This window comes from Pleurodeles waltl, chromosome 3_1 (assembly GCF_031143425.1).
Source record: "Pleurodeles waltl isolate 20211129_DDA chromosome 3_1, aPleWal1.hap1.20221129, whole genome shotgun sequence".
NCBI lineage: Eukaryota > Metazoa > Chordata > Amphibia > Caudata > Salamandridae > Pleurodeles > Pleurodeles waltl.
Window position 1 is genome coordinate 544,333,777 of NC_090440.1, and position 20,226 is coordinate 544,354,002.

Genomic DNA, 20,226 nt, shown 5'->3' on the forward strand with positions numbered 1-20,226 from the left:
CCAAAATTATTCTAGGTAATGTGGAATACACCTTTCCCCAGAGAATGATATTTCTCTGACTTGACAATGCTGCAGACTCCATTGTGGGATGGGGTACCTCAAGAAAAGTGACAAAAATGCTCTGTAGATCAGTATACAACAGCAAAATTGCTCTACTGGATATAACAACCTACTGCTAGGCTGCCCAACTCCTGCCAGTAAATGACTGGCTATAAGCCAGAAATATGAACTTAATTATACATACTTATATGTGCATTGCATATATGGCAGCATGGGAAGGGAACAACTGTGAAGACTTTGCAGATGACTCTTGCAGCCTGGTATAAAGCAACACACTGTCTTGGGTGGAAGAGTAAGGACACAAAGGAAACACTGTGTAAGGGGAGTATGCTGTAAGACATACATAAATTAAAAGGATTCAAAAGCATGGGATTTTATTTAATGATATAAATTAGGGAACCTACTTGATGAAGGAAATGTAAAACATTTTTCAAACCTTCAGAATTAATATAACTTGACCCAGGCCTACAAGTGCACACAGTCAAGAAATGCTTTACAGGCAAAGGTATTGGATTGTCCTGAAGTCCCAGGATATGCCCATTGAAGAACAAAGCACTCTTTGAGGAATTAGGAGAAGGGGCAATTTTGTCTTCCTATAAGACCCTCATAAACAATATGCTAGATGTGCTGCAACATTTTTGATGCAGATGGGAGGAAGGTAGGGGAACAATGTAACATATAGAAGACAGAATGCATAGAGAAGTAGCGATCCGAGCAGGATTACACCCGATTTAAATTAACATTCTGCATAAGTTGTATTAGAATAGAAGCAGAATCTACAAAATGTGATGGACCCAAACACCAACTGTCTGAAATGTGGAGTAGATTGCACACAATATGGATCTGTAACAACCTACCGTAATAATGGTGGATAGAATTAGGTGAACTGGAGCAGATCTTGAGTTTGAAATTCCACCACTGCCTCAATTTGTGATCCTGGGGATTCCTAACGATGTATATCTTCGAAAAAGGAAGCCTACATTTTCAATGCTATGACCGATCGGCACGAAAAGGGACAATGCAAAGAGCTAGGGATTCCAGCAGAAGTCAACAAAGGCAAAGTGGTATGACTTTGTTCACGGCCACCAAAGATGACGATGAGAGTAGGGATTGCCCCAAACATTTTGAGATTTTTAAGGGCAACAATCTGATGCAAATGAAACCAATGGATAAGGAAGGGGGAGGGAGAGGGAAGACTTGTGAAAGGGGCAGTTGCCACAGGGTGGGGGGGGCAGGATCCTTTGCCCCACGCTAAAGAGCATTAACATGACTAAGATTGCTAGTGTGATGTTGTTCTCTCCTGGAATTGCTCGCTGGCAATGTATCCTATGTTGAAAAGTGACAATGAATTGGAAGTGATGTGTGTACTGGTTATGATCTGAGAAGAGGAAAAAAAAAAAACAACATTTCAACAAAGATATAAAAAAAAACATTGGAAGATAGTCACCTATACAGGGGTAGGGATACACGCACGGATCTCTAAATAGCAGATGCTGCACATTACAAAAACCACCAACAGTAAGAGTTAGAATGCACCCATTTAACAAGTAGATGCTTTTAGATGTCTTACACATGTATATTGTATTCTGGTGGCGCGCAGGATAACCTGTTAAATGAACCCATGGGAAGCCCAAAATCCTTTTACTACTACTGGACTGGTGCTCTGGTATTAGGATTCCTATTAGATGAGGAGTGGATCCTGGGCATATGTTACAAACATACTATTCATGACCACTAATGCTTTGCTGAGTCTTAACCTTTGGAAACAGAGTTGGTTTTCCTTGTGTAAGTTACTATCAGTGAAAGCGTCTTCCAGGAAGGTTGTGACTGTTTCATGTACTAACAATTCTCCATAAATCTCTACCCAGACTCAGGTTACTCTTAGGGTATGTGTAGCCCTCCAGTTATAAGTGTGTGCATGCATATTATTAGCATGACCACATTCTCTGCACTCTGCATTCTGGGGAACATGTGGATTTGCCCTGTGTGAGACTGATAGTAAGGGCTCTGAAGGCTGTTGATTTTTCTCCAGGTGAACACAACAATCACATGTGCTCAATGGGAGCCCTTGGTGTAATAAATGGAAACACAAGAGCGCGGTCAGGAGGGGCACCCAAAGTGCACTCCTCTACCACAGTGTGGTTACTGTTCTGTCACTGGGCTGGACCACACTGGCTGTTTTAATACTAGCCAGTGGGACAGGGCCTTTTGCCTATCACCTTCAGAGAAAAACAAGGTTACTTGCCTGTCTATTTAAAAGGAATGCCTATTCCCCCCTCAACCGGGTCCTTGACTCCATCCGTCTGAGAGACAGGTGGAGACTGCATGTTTCCTCAGCACGTGGGAGAGATGGTCAGTGTAGTGTGGTGTTGTGCTCTATTTGATAACTGCTATGGGCAGATGGCTAATAGGTGAGTTCTTTGTTGATTGAGGGAAGGCATAGGAACATTCTACAGCCTTCCTTTTGCAGAGAGCCAGGCCTCAGCAGCCGGAGGACGGGAAGTGACCACGGTTTGAGGTGCTAAGGCAGACCCCAGCCTGTTCGTGCCTCCCCTTTGCCAGGATTGCTATGGTAGGCTGTTTTGTGGACTGGCTGGGAAGGAATGCCTCTGTCATTTGTACGTTTGTTTCACATCTCCTGCAAGGGCAAAGTTCGATCAGCTCATCCTACTGATTCTGTAGGGCATAAGGTTAAGACTAGAACTGCTTTTGGGAACCCCACAAGCACACCAAAACCAGATTTAACTGTAAGCAGAGAGGGTCTCCCTATGTCATCCAGGTATAAAGACTAGGCAGAAACCACAGGTCAGTGTGCCAGGAGCCTCTTAAAAACAGGAGGCCCACAGCCTTGTGACTGAGTTTTCTACTAAGCTCCAGGGGTGTCTCTCTACCATGTCCCTTGCCAAGCCAGGGACAGACTTGGGGAATTCTAGAAGTGTTCCTTGGCTCCTTGGGGTAGGAAGCTAACTACTGAGGGAGTGGGTGCTAGAAGACACCTCCAGAGGGGAAAGGTTATCCATAAAAGGAGACCACAACTCAGTGGCCTCCTGTCTGCGGGCACACTGCAGAGGGATCCACTAATCATCTCTGTACCAATGCTGTAAGGTCCAGGGAAATAATCATCTCTATTAGACCCTATGGTGGGCTCCTTCAGTCCTTGTAACAGTGTGTGCTCCAGTCTGCCCCCTGCAAGACTGAGAGCTTGCTCATTTCTGCAACACTGGCCGGGGGATGTTTGGTGGGTTTGCCAGGGAGATCTAAGATCCAAAACCCTGAAACTGAACCCCAAAACCTTTCGAAAGATGCAGAGGCATTCCTGTTTAAAGCCCTACTTCGTAGAGCACTCGTGTGACCCTGTTGCATCTTCAGCTGTTTTGTGGATGGGCCAGACATTATAAAAACTAAAAAACAGCATATTATAGCCAGCGAGTATGTATATAAGATGTATGCTATGCTTTTGTTTCGAGTGTAGTCGTTATAAACAAGTTACTCATATCTAATACACAACTGTTAAAATCATGCAGTGAGCTAAACTCACATTAACTAACACTGAAGAGGGCCACAGTTGTTTTCTTCTGTTATTTTAGGATAGAATTAAGATGCATTACATTGTGTTTCCTCTCTACTGTGGTAATATCATAGAATCTAAACTTTGCACACTAGGAATGTATGCATGAATCTGTGCATGTTCCAGATCACCTATTATTGGAACGCATGTGTTTTCGTAGGCATGGCATTTAAAATATATATTACGGGGGGCGTGCCCAAGATGGCGGAGCGTTAGGACGGATCCTTGAGCGCTCCGCCGCCTCGACCCACATCAGCGATGCGCGGCCTGCCTGGGGGAAGCCTGGAGGCTCCCCCCGAGTTGTCAGACACCCTCGGGGCACTTGCTGTTCGGCGTCAGCACGGAACGGGTTTCGCTGGCTCCCGCGGGAGAGCAGGGCTCGGCCTCGGGGCTGGGACGTGGTCGCGGCTCAGCCGAGGATACTGCCTGGGCCACGGTACGTGCACTCCTCCGGCGGCCCTTGGAGTTTGGCACCGGGGGAGTAGGAGGACCCGGGGGCCCTTCTTGGGCCCCTGAACTGTGGATTTGTGCTGGGGGCGCTGGCCCTTGGTTGCCTAGGCGTGCTGGAGGAGTGGGGGGCCCCAGCCTGTGCCCTTGACTCGGGGTCCCAGCGCCGGTGCTCCTTGCCGCGGACCGGCTGACAGAGGATGGGTGGAGCGAGGGCCCCTGACGGAGGCTGGGGGCAGGCCCTACATCGCTGCTTGCAACCGGTGGACTGCTGAACAAGTTGGTGAGCAGTGGCTCCTGTCGGCTTGTCTAGGTGCGGCCCCTAACAGGGAGGCAGTAACAGAGCGGCATTGGACGAAGACTTTGGTGCCCCCGGGGACTGAGCTGGCGAGTCGCGACCAGGTCTGTGCGAAATGGCGATGGCAAAATCAAAACGTGAGCGCTCAGTGAGGGACATGCTTGCCGGAACGCGCCTGCCATCGGGGCCCACTCCGGAGGAGGTGCCTGGGATGGGGGCCCCGGAGAGCCGGGCGGAGACGGACTCAGAGGAGAGCTCTCCGGTAACGAAGGGCTTTTTGACCTCCCCGTTTGACTCGCTCAGGGGCGATATTCAAGAGCTACGCAGGGACATCTCGCAGGAGGTGAGGGAGCTGCGAGGAGAGGTTTCCTCCTTGGGTGAACGCGTGTCGCAGCTAGAAGATAATGAGATCCCTTGTGGTGAGGAGGTGGCGGGACTGCAGCAAGAGGTAGTCCGCCTCCGTGAGCAGCAGGATCTTCTCCACATGGCGGTTGAGGACTTGGAAAACCGCTCCCGGCGCCAAAATATTCATATTAGAGGGGCCCAGGTTGGCGCGGAAAAGGAGGACATTGGAGCCTACGTGGTGGACTTGTTCCGCTCCCTGCTGGGCCCGGAGGAGACGCAGGAAGTAGTCCTGGATCGGGTCCATCGAGTTGGGCGTGCTGGGGGCCCCGGAGGACGCCCCCCGGACATCCTGGCTTGCCTTCATAACTTTGTTCTTAAAGAAAAGATCCTGCAGCGGGCCCGCAATCTTCACCATGTAGCCTTCCGCGGGCATGATCTACAGCTATTCCACGATCTATATGTGCGGACCCTGCAGCGGCAGAGAGAATTCAAACCGATCACAGATCACCTGAGAGCGCATAACGTGTCGTATTCCTGGAGCCACCCGTCGCGCTTGGTCTTCCGCTGGGAGGAGCAGCTTCGGCAGGTGAAATCCGTCCAGGAGGCTGGCCGTGTCTTGGGTCTGGAGGATATAGGCCGAGAGGCTGGTGATGAGGCGGCTCTTCCGTTGGAGGGTCCCCCTCGTTGGCGGAGAGAAGAGAAGGAAGGTGCAGCGCCCAATGGCCTCGGAGCTGAGATCGGAGAGAGAATCCACCTTGAACAATGTGGCCGCCAGAACCTCGGCCTAGAAGGAGGCTCGGGGGTGTCTGGGTCTGCTTTGGGCAGCGCTGCTAACAGCATGCTGTGTGTCGAGGAGGGTCGGGGCGGCGGGGGCGATGGACCTGGTTACTTGATATGGGTGGATATACTGCCCCGTGGAGACTTTACCTTGTGGAGTTGGAGGATCGAGGACTATTGTGTTGTAGGCACCTGTTGTGCTTGTTAGTTATTTGTTGCTGGGTTTACCTGCGATACTGGCTTTCTGTAGTGACACTCCTGGACCTGGGGTTTTAAGTGATCTGGAGTTTTGTGTGGGGGCGCCCCCCTGGTGTGATTCTGCTCCTTTGCTTGATTCCCTCCGTATAGGTTTTGACTATTAAATGTATAAGCTTAAATGTTAGGGGGCTCAATAACCCCACCAAGAGGCTTGCCATCCTGTCCGCCTTGGAGAGATCAGGGAGTCATATATGTCTCCTCCAGGAGACGCATCTTGTCCATAAGGACACCTATCGTATGCGATCTAAGTGGTTCCCCAGGCAGTTCTGGTCTTCTCTACCATCAAAGCATGCAGGGGTGGCGATACTTCTCTCGCGCTCCTTCCCTGGGGAAGTAATATCACAAATGCATGAGGTCCAGGGGAGGCTTATAGTGGGCGTTTTTTCTTTTACGATCGCCTCACTATATGCGCCTAATTCCCAACAAGAAACCTTCCTAAGACAGGCTTTGACTCCGCTGCTCCAATCCCCTGATGGACCCGTATTGCTGGGGGTGACTTTAACCTGGTGATGGACGGGGATATGGACCGATCAGGCCAACGGTATGGGCAGACGGGGTCTTAGTCAGATGCCGGTCAGCAGTGGCTGAGTGAGTGTGGCCTGGTGGATGTGTGGAGGAGGGCGCACCCCTCGTTGAGACTATTCCTTTTATTCATCGGCAACCAAAACATATGCTAGGTTGGATCTTTTCTTGGCAACTCAGGAGCTTCTCCCCCGGGTTAGAAACTCAGCGATTGAGCCACGGGCCCTGTCGGATCATGCCCCAGTTTCATTTGAGATTCACATGGACATGGTGCGGGTGGGCACACCGGGCTGGCGATTTAGGGACTCGATGCTCCAGAACAATACAACAGTACAGGCGATCCGAAGGGCAATTACCGAATATCTTAGGTTTAACGATGATGGGGCCATAAGTATTGCAATGTTGTGGGAGGCACTGAAGGCTGTCCTGAGGGGTGAGGTGATGTCACTTTCTTCTAGGGACAATAGGGCAAGGAGACAACTAAGGGAGGGGCTAGAGCAGAGAGTGAGGGCATTGGAGTGTTCACATAAACATACTGGTGCTCCTAGAATATGGCGTGAGCTCGAGAAATTGAGGAAGCAGTTGAGGAGGCTGGACTGGGACAGGGCAGAATATGCGGTAATTCGCCTTAAACAAAAGTATTATTTAGGAAGTAACAAGTGCGGGAGGCTGCTGGCACATAGGTTGAGAGCGCAGCGGGCAGCGTCACTGATCAAAATGGTCCGCTCCCCTTCGGGAGCAGAAGCTCATACGAGCGACCAAATAGCAGAGGCCTTTGCGGAATTTTATGAAGGCCTATATAGGGCTGAGGAGCCTGGCGTCTCAACACCAGAATTTTTTTTACAGGATATAGCTATTACTTCCTTGACAGTAAAAGAGGCAGACTCATTAGACCAACCTGTAAGGGCAGAGGAGGTTATATCTGCAATTGCTAGACTGCAGACTGGGAAATCACCTGGCCCTGCCAGTTTTTCTGCGCTTTATAAAACCTTCTGTGTGGAACTCGCACCCGTCCTGGTGTGACTCTTTAACTCCTTTCGTCAAACGGGCACCCTCACGCCTAGCATGTTGGATGCCAGTATCGTGGTTATCCCGAAGCCGGGGAAGGACCCTGAGGAGTGCGCCTCTTACAGGCCGATTTCCCTCCTGAAAATCGATGCCAAACTATTTACTGGTATCTTGGCACACCGCCTCAATTATTATATGCCGGGCCTGGTGGATCCTGATCAGGCGGGGTTTATACCGCACAGGCAGTGTAGCGATAATACCAAGAGATTGATCCACCTATTGGATAAGATGGAGCGCTCTCGTAGGGAGGCGCTCTTTTTGTCCATTGATGCCGAAAAGGCGTTCAACAGGGTTTGAACGCCTGTTTCAGGTGCTTTCGCGCTTCGGACTGGGGCTGGGTTTTATGGCATGGATTCGCTGCATTTACCAGGCGCCTCGAGCGGTGGTGCGGGTTAATGGGACGCTCTCTTTGCCCTTTCCGGTCCAGAGGGGGACTAGGCAGGGCTGCCTGCTCTCACCCCTCCTGTTCGCGCTTTATATGGAGCCTATGGCTCAGAGGCTTTGTGACAACCCTCAGTTTATGGGTGTGAGGTTTGGAGGGGATGAGCATCTAATATCATTATACGCGGATTACGTCATCCTTACTTTGGCGGAGCCTATGACCTCACTGCCGGCGCTAATGGATGTCTTGGAGGAATTTGGTCGGGTCTCGGGGTTCCGAATTAACATGCTAAAATCGCAGGCTATGGGCAAGTTTATCAGTCCTGAGCATGAACAGACCCTGAGGGCCCGATTCCACTTCATGTGGTCTCCCTCGGGGCTCCCATACCTGGGCGTAGAGCTGAGTTCCACAGTTGCCCACACGGCGTCGTTGAATTACACGAAATTGACCCGGGAGGTACAGCGCGACCTAGAGACATGGGGGAGGCTTAAACTGTCCTGGCTGGCCAGAGTGGCAGCAGTTAAGATGACCATCTTACCGTGTATATTGTACTTGTTTCAATCGCTTCCTCTGGAACCCCCGCCACGAATGTTAGCGACCCTCCATTCGGCGGTTCTAAGATTCATATGGGAGGGGAAGGTGGCGCGACTACCACGACAGGTACTGTATCGTCCTAAGTGGCAGGGTGGGTTGGCGGTCCCTTGCCTCTTACGGTATTTTCAAGCTTCACAATTGCGTTTCCTCTTGGAATGGAACCGTCCGTCTTCCGAGAAGCATTGGTGTTTCATGGATCAGGCGGTGGCCGGATTTCACATATGAAAGGAACCCTGGCTTAGGCGTCGGCATAGAGCACGGGGGTGTACATATCCCCGGTCACAGAGGTCTCGATGAGGGTGTGGGACCGGGTCGCTGGTAGAGGTGGCCTGACTACCGTTCCGTCCCCAATGACCCCCCCCCCCCCCCCCCCCCCGGGTGCGAATCCTGATTTTGGTACGGAAGTACAGCCGGAAGCATTACGTCGATGGTATGAGGGAGGTTGTAAAAGGGTCGGATACTTATTCGATGAGCAGGGAGTTATTCCCTTTGACCAGCTCAGGGAGACATATGGTTTAACCGAGGCGGATAGGATGATGTATTATCAAATTCGACATTGGGCCCTGCAACCAGCCAATAGAGCATTAATTGACAGGCCGTTAACACCGTTTGAAAAATGGATTCTCACGAAAAAGGATGACAGGCGAGTGGTTTCTGAACTCTATGCCCTCTTGCGGGAGGAGGCCCCTCTGCCCAAGACTAAGGGTCAACTGAGATGGGAGAAGGAGTTGGGGAGAGAGCTTTCGGAGGATGAGTGGGAGAGTGTTTTTAAAGAGCACACCACACAGCTTATAACGCAGCAGGTACAGAGACAGCTTATAAAGTGACCACCTCCTGGTATTACACCCCAACGAGGATTCATGCCTGGGATCACACTAAATCCAGTCTCTGTTGGAGGGGATGTGGGGTGGGGGGGTCGCTTGTGCATTTATTATGGCACTGTCCCAAGTTACACTGGTACTGGGAATACATACTGGACACTGTTGACATGGCTTTTGACACTCAGATTCTCCGATTCCCTGCATATATCTTGCTGGGCCTTCCCAACCCTATCTCCTTTCCTTTGAGGTCACTGAGGGGACGACAGATGGCTTTAGCTTTAAATGCCGCAATACAATTGTTGCTCTCCGGGTGGGGTTCTGAGCAGATCCCGAAAACGACTTCATGGTTACACAGACTCTGGTTTATCCTCGCTATGGAAAAGCTTACCCTGGCCTCGCTGCATCGGAGTGAGGACTTTAACGAACTATGGCAACCATACTTGCGTATTCTGTCTGGGGACTTTTCTGAATTGACATGCCCAACCTATTTGAGAGTTCTGAATTTGACTTGAGCATAGAGGGCGATCTTTCAGGGGGAGGCCCACACATGACCAGGATTATATTATAAAGGAGCCTGAGATTATCTGATTTTTGCACTAATAACCAGTCGCGGGGAAATGCTGTTGTATTTTGTATTTAATCTTTCTTGTTTTTTCTTATTGTTTTGCATGAAGTAAGCGAAGTATGAGCCTAATGGCACACTGAGATGTGGTTTGTATGTGATGTTTTTATACTTGGAAATTAATAAACAGATTTGATCTATAAAATATATATTACGTTTGGATATTTTTTTTTGCATAAATGCAGTGGTATCAAAATTCATATTTCGCAGAGGCCTGTGAACTATTTTCCATATTTTGCAGAATTTACATCATAATGTCAGCCTCTGTAGAGTTTCACTACTGTCCATTGCTTAACTATTAACCTCTTAAAGAAAGATAATCCGAAACTGGGTCATTCAAACAGTAGTCAATGCACACTGTAAGCGAAACATTGCAGGATTCTTGCAATTGCTTATTGTTTAATTAGTTAACTAGTGTGTTTGGGGATGTGTTGTAGCAGGATGGGATTTGCAACATGCAATTCATTAGTGCAAACTGAAGTACAAGTTACACTCAAGCCCATGAACCTTTAGTCCTTGGCTGAGGTTTAACATCAACAATACATCAATAACGGTGAAGCACATTAGGCCCCTCAAAGATGACAGAGAGTAGTAGATTTCAAACCATGAAAGTTACAAACTGAAATCATTTACGGTTATCAAAGATAACTGGTCAGTACAGTAATTAATTCACATCAATTCAAAATTAGCAAATACAAACAAAATACTAAAAGTTGTCATACAGCAAAATTGAGCAAATTCAGTTTTCTATGAAGGGATCATTCCCTAATATGCTAAGCTAAGAGGAAATTAGGATATCAGTGAGAGAAGTCAAGTAGGAGGTATCAGCAACTACAGCCTCTGAAAGGCAGAATCGAATAACGATTCAGTCAAGTAAATGAGACTGGATTTCCTCAGAATTGTAATTCTTTGAGCAGGAGCAGAGAAAGCATTGAATTTTTAGAAAGTGGAAAGGGTCTCTAAATCTAACTAGCTCAGCAGTGCACATTTAAATCATAAAGTTCTTTGGAGTGAAGAATGACTTCCCACGGATCCCCTAAAGAGAACCAATCAAAATCTAACATTTCACAATAAGACATTTTCAGTCTTATTCCCAGACATTGCACGATGGAAGTTTTCTGCTGGGTGGCCTTCAATAGATATCTTGTAACAAGATGATACATCATGATCAGAATGTCCCAGGCACAGATGTGTAAATTCACTATTCACTCTCTATGGAACGCATATAGATAAACAATTCTTACAGAAACCAAAACATTTTGAAACATTTTAATTAGTTACTGCAGTTTGGCTCCTTAAACAAGACAAAGGAAAAACCACAGCAAACATAGAACTTTTTGTTTAACATGAGTTACTGAAACTGAGAACGACATTACCTATAGCTAACGTAATGTGAATATCATACTTTATGTATGTGGTGCAAATTAATATTATATCACTGAAAAAACAAAGGTTAAATGGATGTTATAGTTAGGTGAACAAGTCAGCTAAGACATACCATTTTAAACAAACCAACCACTGAAATTCACTAGTTATAGTTATCATAAGTAACTATAACTCGTGCTCTAGAGCAACTTTAACTCGCACCCCACTATGCGCAGTGCTGTCATTAATGATGTAATTTCAGATGCTTCAGTGATATTATCACTGATGTCACTGATTCATAGAACATGTGAAGAGTGATGTAAAATGGGAAGTAATTAGCAGGGTATTTCCTGCAAATGGTGCTGATAGGTAGAGGGCGGTGTTACCATAATGAGGTGCAGAGATGGCGATTCCAGTCCGTGGCTGTAAGTATAAAAACATTAATGGCATTAAGCAGCAATAAATACATGCATAGAAGGCAAAGGTGAAGCCAACACTACAAGGCTGTAAGTCTGAGGAAAGCAACACTCAGTCTGTGTCTGTTTTATGTATTTCTACAGAAATAGCACTACGGAGATTGCTCGAGACCAGCGGGAGCAATTATTCTTCACTCTGGACTGAAATGGGTAGTTTTCAGGTAAACAAAAAAAACATTCACTTTGAGTAGCCAAACGATTCACATCTACATAGAAGCATACAGTTCATGTATGTGTTTAATTGCACCCTTTCTCATTTAGCCAAGACATCCCCTAGTTACCAAATCCATGAACAGATAATAGAAGAGTTATACAATTAACAAATTCGATAGGTAAGATACATGTTTTTCTTCCAAATGTGAACCAGGAAGATTACGAATGCTGGCAAAGTGATTCATCAAAATTCAGTAAGTTGTCATCATTTTTTAGACATCTAGGTGCTTCCAAATATTATTTTTTTTAATTATGAATGTGAGTTAGAAGAAGGGTGGGGACCTCTTATATTTCAAACTGGTCATTCAAACTTATAGTACCTGGTTTTTGCGTACAATTGCAGCATGACCAGTGGAACTGTGTACGTCTCATTGGAATTTTGATTGCTCATTCACAATTTTTGTTTCTGACTATACATCATACGGATACACTCTGTTGCAAAGCAATCCATTTAAATTCGGAATGTTTCTAGCATTCCAACAGACATCAATATACTTACAGACATTCGAACATAGAATTCTGATACATAGTCAACAATCCAAAACGAGCCATTTAGAGTTCGCACTACAGAAGTCGAAATTCTGAGCGTCATTTAGCTAACTGAAGTAGCATTCCAAAGGATCCCCAAGAATTCTCAATTTTTTCAGTTTTAGACTATGTATCATCAAATATGCTCCAAATGTTAGCAGAGCTAATTTTCTAATTATAATGATTCCATCATTCTCCATCTTGTTCTGTCCCCCCTAGTTAGCACTGGTTCTATGACCTGTTGAAGTTTACAGCACGAGCGAGGAATATCTGTAAGAGTGAAGGCTGGATTTTTCTTGCACACCAGGAGGATTTCTGAAGTTGGTGGCAAAGTGGCATAAAGGAATGAGGATGTGCGCCTGGGTGCTGTGCCAAGCACTGTTGCTGGTGCAGTGCGTGAGAGCGGAGGAGGACCTGCAGTGGTCGAGCGGGGAACGTGGCTCCTTCTACTATGGAGCATTTCCCTCAGGTAGGTGTCTCCTCCGTTAGTAATTTTGCCACAATCAATGCTGTGAGAAACACAATGGCTGAAAAATAAACATTCCTCTCTAGAAGTAGTTAGGAACTACAATTAGTTGCCTGCATAGGAAACATTGAGGAGATACAGAAGAATTGTTGCATGGTTACAAGAATGGTGGATAGAAAGAAGGATGGACAAAGATAATTCTATATTGAAGAATGGACATACAGATACGCATATGGGCAGATGGGGAACCAACATGGACAGATGTGTTGATGATGGATAGATGTTCAGATACGTAGGTGAAGAGATAGAGAACTGTGATCTATTAGTACACCATCTAACTGGAAGCATCAAGGGACGGAAGCCAGATTGGGTGGTGGACTTTAGGTTTTTGATTGCAAATGGGGAAATCCACCAAATGATGTTGTGTAAAGGAATAGAAGACAACACTCCTTGAACGTGGATTCAATTAAACATCTACTTGATTGATGCCCATGAACTTCAGTTCCCTCTTTGTCTTTCACAGGATTTTCCTGGGGTGTCGGCAGCTCTGCCTTCCAAACAGAAGGCGCATGGGACAAAGATGGCAAAGGGAAGAGTATCTGGGATGTGTTCACCCATAAAAAGGGAAAGGTGTTTATGAACGAGACAGCAGACTCTTCATGTGAAGGATACTACAAGGTGAAGGTAAGATGCTAACAGGGAACCTTACCAGAAGAGGAGAAAACAGCCCCAAAGCTGCAGCAATAAGGAATGATAAGAAACATTTCCTGGTCAGACCTTGGCCTAGCGTTTTTACAGTAGTTGTAGACACCGCTCCTAATTGGTATAAGTTGCTTTATCATTGATTCAGCGAGCTAGACTGAGTGGGAGTGAGAAAGTAAACTGCTGCTCTGAACCTAAGCAAAGTCAGTTCCACCTTTTGTCTCTACAAGGTCAATACAAGAATACCATTACTTTTCTGCCAGTTCCGCTACCATTAAGCATAAATCATTTTAACATGCCAGTTAATGTATTTTAGTTTTCATCCATGGAAGGGTCCACAATGCTCCAAGTGTAAGAATGAAATAGAGAACCTTTGAGTTGAGAAACAATATATTCTTTTATTAATTTACCAAGATAACATTTAATTTGAGTTATGTGCTATGTAAGTGGTCAATATTATTATTAATATATCTTTATATATACTGGGTGCATCACCAAAGGGACAGAAGTATGCGCATCTCTGGGAACCTAACTGCAAATTAAATGAAATATTAATGTGTAATATTTTTGAAGTGCCTTGTGGAACACTAAGAGTGGAAAGGGCTATATATACGAGCAAGAATTGTTTTTAGAAAATGGTTGAAGTTACATTTATAATGATTTTCGATATTCTCCTTCAAATTCCTGATAAGTCAGGATATTAATTTGGATAGGCATAGAGAGATGTTAGAGCACACCTCCTGCGTCTACTCAACATCAAAATTTCGCCACTCATTCTCCTGTCTTGGTGCTAAGCATTAGAACACCCTTCCTTTGGAGACTGTAAATGATTCTGACTGTCAACTTTACTTAAAAAAGAAAAATTGGTCTTTATACGTCTGTCTCTAGTTTCATCGCCAGGGTGCCTGTTAGGTTATCAAAGTGCTTTATACATTTTTTAATTCATTTATAGTGCCTGCAGTTCATTAGATGATGGACTCCTATGACAAGTGAAATTTCCTTTCTGGACAGACAAAGTTTGAGCACATCTGTGAGATCATCGGTGCCAGGAAAAATCTCCAAGAGTAAACTTCGAGATTATACACATGCTTTGACTTGCTTTACAGCATTTCTAAGGGCTCACTGTTCACTTATTTCCGTAGGAAGATATTGGCTTACTGAAAGAGCTGAAAGTTGATCACTACCGGTTCTCCATTTCATGGCCACGGCTGATCCCCAGTGGAATCAAAGGTAAGCTGAGATTTTTACAAGTTATGTGATGAAATAAACAAGCCTTGGATTTTTCTCGTCATTATAGCCACATAGACTGTTCCTAGGTGCTTTGATTAGTTGCACAATAAGTATGTGCGGGGACATGAGGCAAAATTGATGGCATGATGTCTGTATGTCAGGTATCTCTATGCTATCTCTCCACAAAGTAAGATGTATGAAAACCAGAGCAAATCAGTAGGTTGAGCAGAAGGGACAGATGTCAAGCCTCAAACATTTAAAGTTAAAAACATCTGTAATGATTCCTAGGTTCTTCACATTCTGGAAGCGAACCCAGTGTCTCTAGATTTCTGAAACCATAATAACTTTACCACATTGCATTGCGCTGTTTATTCACCTTTGTTAATTTTTTTTTTTTAAGTACTAGTATGGCTCCAACACCCCAATCGATACAAGGGACAGAAATATAGGAGATTAAAAGATATAAGCTAACACTCCCCATGCTGTTCACTTGGTAGGGAACCCTTTACTGGTGTGTGCATTATGTAACTGAGCATACTCAGTGGTACCTCATGCCACCCTCCTGAGCCCCAGCTGGAAATATGATTGTCAAAGCCTCTGCAACCCTCTTCTATCAATCAAATGAAACCTCTAGAATTCCCCTTGGATCAGTTGGGATACAATAGAGCTGGGTCCTGGGAATTCTGTCTGAGGGATACATGTAGATATTGGAAACTGAAAGAGCGCTTTGGTACATCTGTCCTCTGTGCCCTATATAACAGAATTAACTTGCTGGCATCACATCATTTTGCTCGCAGCTATGCCAGCTGGGAGAACCCTTTGGAAGTAATTTGAACATTCTGGTTAGTTTGTGTTGCTGGAGATATGTGGGTTTTTCTGGGAGTCAAAGTGAGGGTTAGGTGCTGGTGGTATCGTCTGATTGTCCATTCGCTCTACCTATAAATATCACAATTATTGTCATTTTTGGGATTCAACAATGAGCTCTGTCAAACAAAAACGGAAGACGTTTTGAGGGTCCCTGTAATTCAGGGGTAAAACAGTCTTTAGGGCTGGGGTCTTCAGAAAAAAACTGAGATGGAGGCCCATCCCTCAGAGAGGAAAGGGTGCCAAAGCCATGACAAGGGAGTCTTGAGTATCTTAACCATGCAGGAGTAGCAGTGGCTACCAGAAGGATATTTTGAGAGGGTCTGCTATCCGTAAACAAACACATGAGGGCCACTGCCCCCATAAGAATACAAGAGGCTACAATAGTCCCTGCCTTACATGAACAGCAGAAGACACCTGTTATTTGGGAGTAGGACAGATATGAGAGATCCCTCATTTTGTGTATACCATAAATTATGTGTCCGCCCTGCCCATCAATATTTAGCGAAGTGAGGAGGGGAGTTGCCCAACAAAAATCGATGGGGGAATTTATGGCGTCCACTGTCAGTCAGGAAAAGGGATAAAAGTTATAGGCTCTTCAGAAGTCTGTAGGTTCATTTTGAGGTTGGCTGCCATTCCCAAATAAACAGGAAAGGTCAGGTCGTTCAGGGGCAAAACATTTTAAGTGGCCCAGCCCTTCCAACAAAAAGTTTGAAAAGGAGAAATGGTAAAATCGGGAATGGTAAGATTGGCAAAAAAAAGTTAGATAATTCTTTGAAGGGTAACACTTGCAGTACTATAATTTTTTAATCTTTATTATTTTCAGTCTAGATAAGGTGACATTATCTTTCAGTCGATACACTCAATTGCAGTTATTTCTGCAAAATGTTTCCTACTTTTCCACTATCACCTTGCAAAGTGTTCTACTAAGCTTAGTTATTAACAGTTAGAAAAGTTAACCTGTGGCTTACATTTGTTATTCAGCACCCATGACATGCTGATCCTGTAATGACGAAAGTTCTTGCACCCTGCAACCACCTATTCCAGTCAGTTCCTTTTAGACGTTTCCAGCTGACTGTGTTTTCCCCAGTGGTATTGGCACCCTCAAGCCCACTAGAGATGTTCCATGATATGTTGATTGCTCCACTATCAGAAGACAATGTTCTGCTGTGCTCGAGGTGCATCTGAAATACACCCTCACCCACAGTGGTGGCGGGGTGTTTGCTTGATCCCACGTACCAAGATATGGAGAGTATGATGGATTGTAGAAGCTGATCCCCGGATAAGGGGTCTACTGACCCTCTTGTTAAAAATGTGCAGTGATCAATACAAGGATCTTTCACTTTTCCCTGATTGTGCACTGTGCGTCTGGATCCTCTGCCTCTGAAGCACCGTGGCCTACACTTCTGTAGCTGTGGTAGTTTCACGCATCTCTAGTTTCAGACATGCAATCCACGTCCAACTCAGTGATCTGCTCCGCCGCCGCACGTGGTTACAGCCAGCTTTGGGTACCTGGGAATATTCAGCCCTTTATCTAACCAGCAGCAGCTTGATTTCACTTATTGTGTGTGACCTGTAAAACTGAAAACTATAACCCTTTGACACCCTTGACTGTAGAATTTATTCTTTCGAAAAGTATCGTAAGGGTATACATTTTTTATTGCAGATTAATTAAAATCACTGCAATTATTAACAGTGGTGGGCACATCAGAAGCTCGTTGATGCAGTAAACGCACATGGTGCAAACATTTGATAAATCAGTTAAGAAAGCAATACAAAGAGCAGCTTCAACGTGCATAATAAAAAAAACATCATCCACCGGTCCAGTGCGCTAAAGTGCATTATGAATGGTAAGTAGCTGGTGAGACCTGTGATGCTGGGCCTATACTACAGATTGTTGTTAAGTTTTTGGCCCGCAGTTTGACAGATCAGTGAAACTATTTTGTAGCCATGGTACCTTGGAAATAAAACTTTAAAAACATAAAACACATGTTAAACTAAAAACAGCAAAATAAAATAGTGCCATGAAATGGCCTGCTATAAAGTTAGTAATTTATGTTAACGGCCGCTTTCTGGGTGGTCAGTAAACCTATAATGCCATCATGAGACCAAAACAGTATAACACATATTTAAACAAAAACAGCTGAAATAAAATAAATACCGCAGTGTTAATAAGAATTACTAATTTAAACAAAGGAGTAAGATGACTGGCCTAAAACTTTTGATCATATTTGAACAAGGCCTTCAGAATGCCTTTTGTGCCAGGGGCCCCATCTGGTCACAGTTTCTTAAGTGTCAGCTGTACTTGAGAATCGTTCAACCATTTGCCTTCTGTGGTGGTCAAGGAGGGAACTGCTACAGTGGCTCCTTTGGTGTCTATGTTAACTGGTGGTGTTTTTTTAGGAGATGGAGACCCCAAGAACATAGCAGTGGCATGGTTTATCCAGTCTGCTTCACAAATGCCCGCTGTGTGTTGGACAAACCTGCCATTTTCCAGTGTGTTAATGTGGGCCCAAAAGGTTTTACTGTTTTTTTATCTAGATGATTGAAGGAGCTTTAGCTATTCACTGGCCAGATGTGCCTGTTTTGCAGACCAGACAGCTTTCCTATTGGTTAACTTTAGGGTTGCAATGTTCATTCTGGGTGACAATTTAACAGCACAGTCTTGCGCGATGTCCCTATTAAGTGTGTAAAGACCTATGTTTGCCAGGGCCAGGGCACATGCTTCCCCGTTGGTGGTCAACTCCGGTAGGGGGTGTGAGGGCTTGTGGAATTATACACGAGGCTCATTGCAGAGATCATGCTTGTTGAAGGATCTTTTTGGAATAAATGCATATTGAAGTCTCCTGAGAGAAACAGAGAGGCTTGAGGGTAGCCTTGCTGTAACCATTTAAGTAGGGCTATCAGGGAATCTAACTTCCCCACTTTACCCTTGTTATTTGGGTGGATGTAAATGTTGCATATTAACAAACTGAAATCACTGTCTGGCATTAAGGGTGATGGATCTGTGAGTTCGATGCATTGAGCCCATGTGATGCCTAAATCAATTAGTTCTTGCTGCCAACTGGAGGTGAGATCCGATGTAGATGGACAAACCACCTGAGGCTCTACCAGCCTTTGCAGCCTATTTTACCTCAAGGTGATATTACTTTAAGTCGATGATTGGAGCTGGCTTGTTGGTCCAAGTTTCCTGGAAGAGGAGGATGTCAGAGTTTTGAAGATAAGAGCTGAAATCTTTTACCACCCACTTTTTCGATCAGACCATTCACATTCACATTCCCAGAGCTCAGAGTTAAAGGACTCTGTTCACAGCTACCTTCCCTGAAGATCCATGCACCTACTACCCTCAATGCTCCCCGCCATAGGGCGTGCTACCGGATCTTTGGAGACTTGTCTCATGTAGTTTGGGGCTGTTGGGGCCATGACTTGTTGAAAGTTTAAATTCTGCAACAGGCTGCCTTTTAGCTCTGGCGGACTTCACTGCAGGAAGCCGCTTTTTGGGCTGAACTGAATGCAAAGGCACCAGCTTGTCAAAAGTACAGGCATTCCGGCGCCATAGCTATGTACTTGTTTTGAACTTGAGAAAAAAAAATCTCTGCAGCACCGGACAAAAAAGAATTAAGGGCCAGAGGCAGCAGACTCAAGGCAGTGATAAAGCCTAGAACCAAAGAGATGGCTGAAGCTGCTGCCGCTGCCCAGAAGATGAAGAGCTACACTGCCCAGCTTGTAGGAACACTGCCCTGCCCTAACCAAAGGAGACAAAGCCACGTACCACATGTCAGCTCTCTAGGACCTGCATTGAGGCCAACCCAATGAAAGACCCTCCCCAGAAGCCACTGCATGTGCTGCATAGCTTACTAAGACAAAGCCTAAAGCTAATTTACCTTCTGCATCACAAGAGAGTGAGGGATGTGTTGGAGAGATTGAAGCACTGTGCCCACAGGTTAGATTTCATTATCCCCTTGGTATTCATCGCTGTGCACCTTGGAACTAGGACCCAGGTGTGGGCAGCGAGAGTGGCTTTGAAGAGGTGACTATATTGTCTGGGCTTTGTAGGATACAAGCATATATCCCTTTCCAAAACTGAGAGAAATGATATGATTTCAACCTCTACTCTTGTGTTCTGCTCATGTTAAACTTGGAACTGTTGGAGCCATTCTTCTTCTACTACTTTCAGTTTTTGAGTTATAGTTGTTTCAGGTTTTTTGTTACCTAACCCTAAATTAGAGTGCTTCTGCTCTCAATGTGAGCCACCTTTGTTAGGGGGTGACCATGGACCTGTGGGAACACTTAACACCTACATTTTTTATTGCAACCATCAATGTCTGAGATATAGACCCCTAAACCTTTTATTCATTAAGTTTCCTGGTGCCATTTTCTATCCTACACTCAAAAGGTCAGTTGGAACTCAGTTGGCATTCTGGTGTGGCCGTTAGCTCTCTGTTACAGCAACTGGAGGTCACACTGTGTCAGCCAACTCATTGACTAAAGGCGGTGACCAGTTTACTGTGCCTTTCGTTAAACTCCTCCCCCACCCACCCTACCCTTGTAGTAGGCTTGGGATCTCCAGATTATTTTGGGTGGTATGTTTGTTGGGGCTGGCATGGCGTTACAGTACTG

The 20,226-nt window shown here is 45.4% G+C and overlaps 1 protein-coding gene across 4 annotated transcripts in view; it reads left to right on the forward strand.

The window, feature by feature from the left end:
- The window catches only part of LCTL (lactase like), a 168,795-nt gene that overhangs the window by 12,184 nt on the left and 136,385 nt on the right, over positions 1-20,226 (forward strand). For all 4 annotated transcript variants that reach the window (XM_069222881.1, XM_069222879.1, XM_069222880.1 and 1 more), the window contains exons 2-5: positions 11,688-11,764; positions 12,564-12,813; positions 13,334-13,494; positions 14,655-14,742. In XM_069222881.1, the coding sequence (XP_069078982.1) occupies positions 12,690-12,813; positions 13,334-13,494; positions 14,655-14,742 (373 nt within the window). In that variant the 5' untranslated portion in view covers positions 11,688-11,764; positions 12,564-12,689. The remainder of the gene's footprint in view (positions 1-11,687; positions 11,765-12,563; positions 12,814-13,333; positions 13,495-14,654; positions 14,743-20,226) is intronic.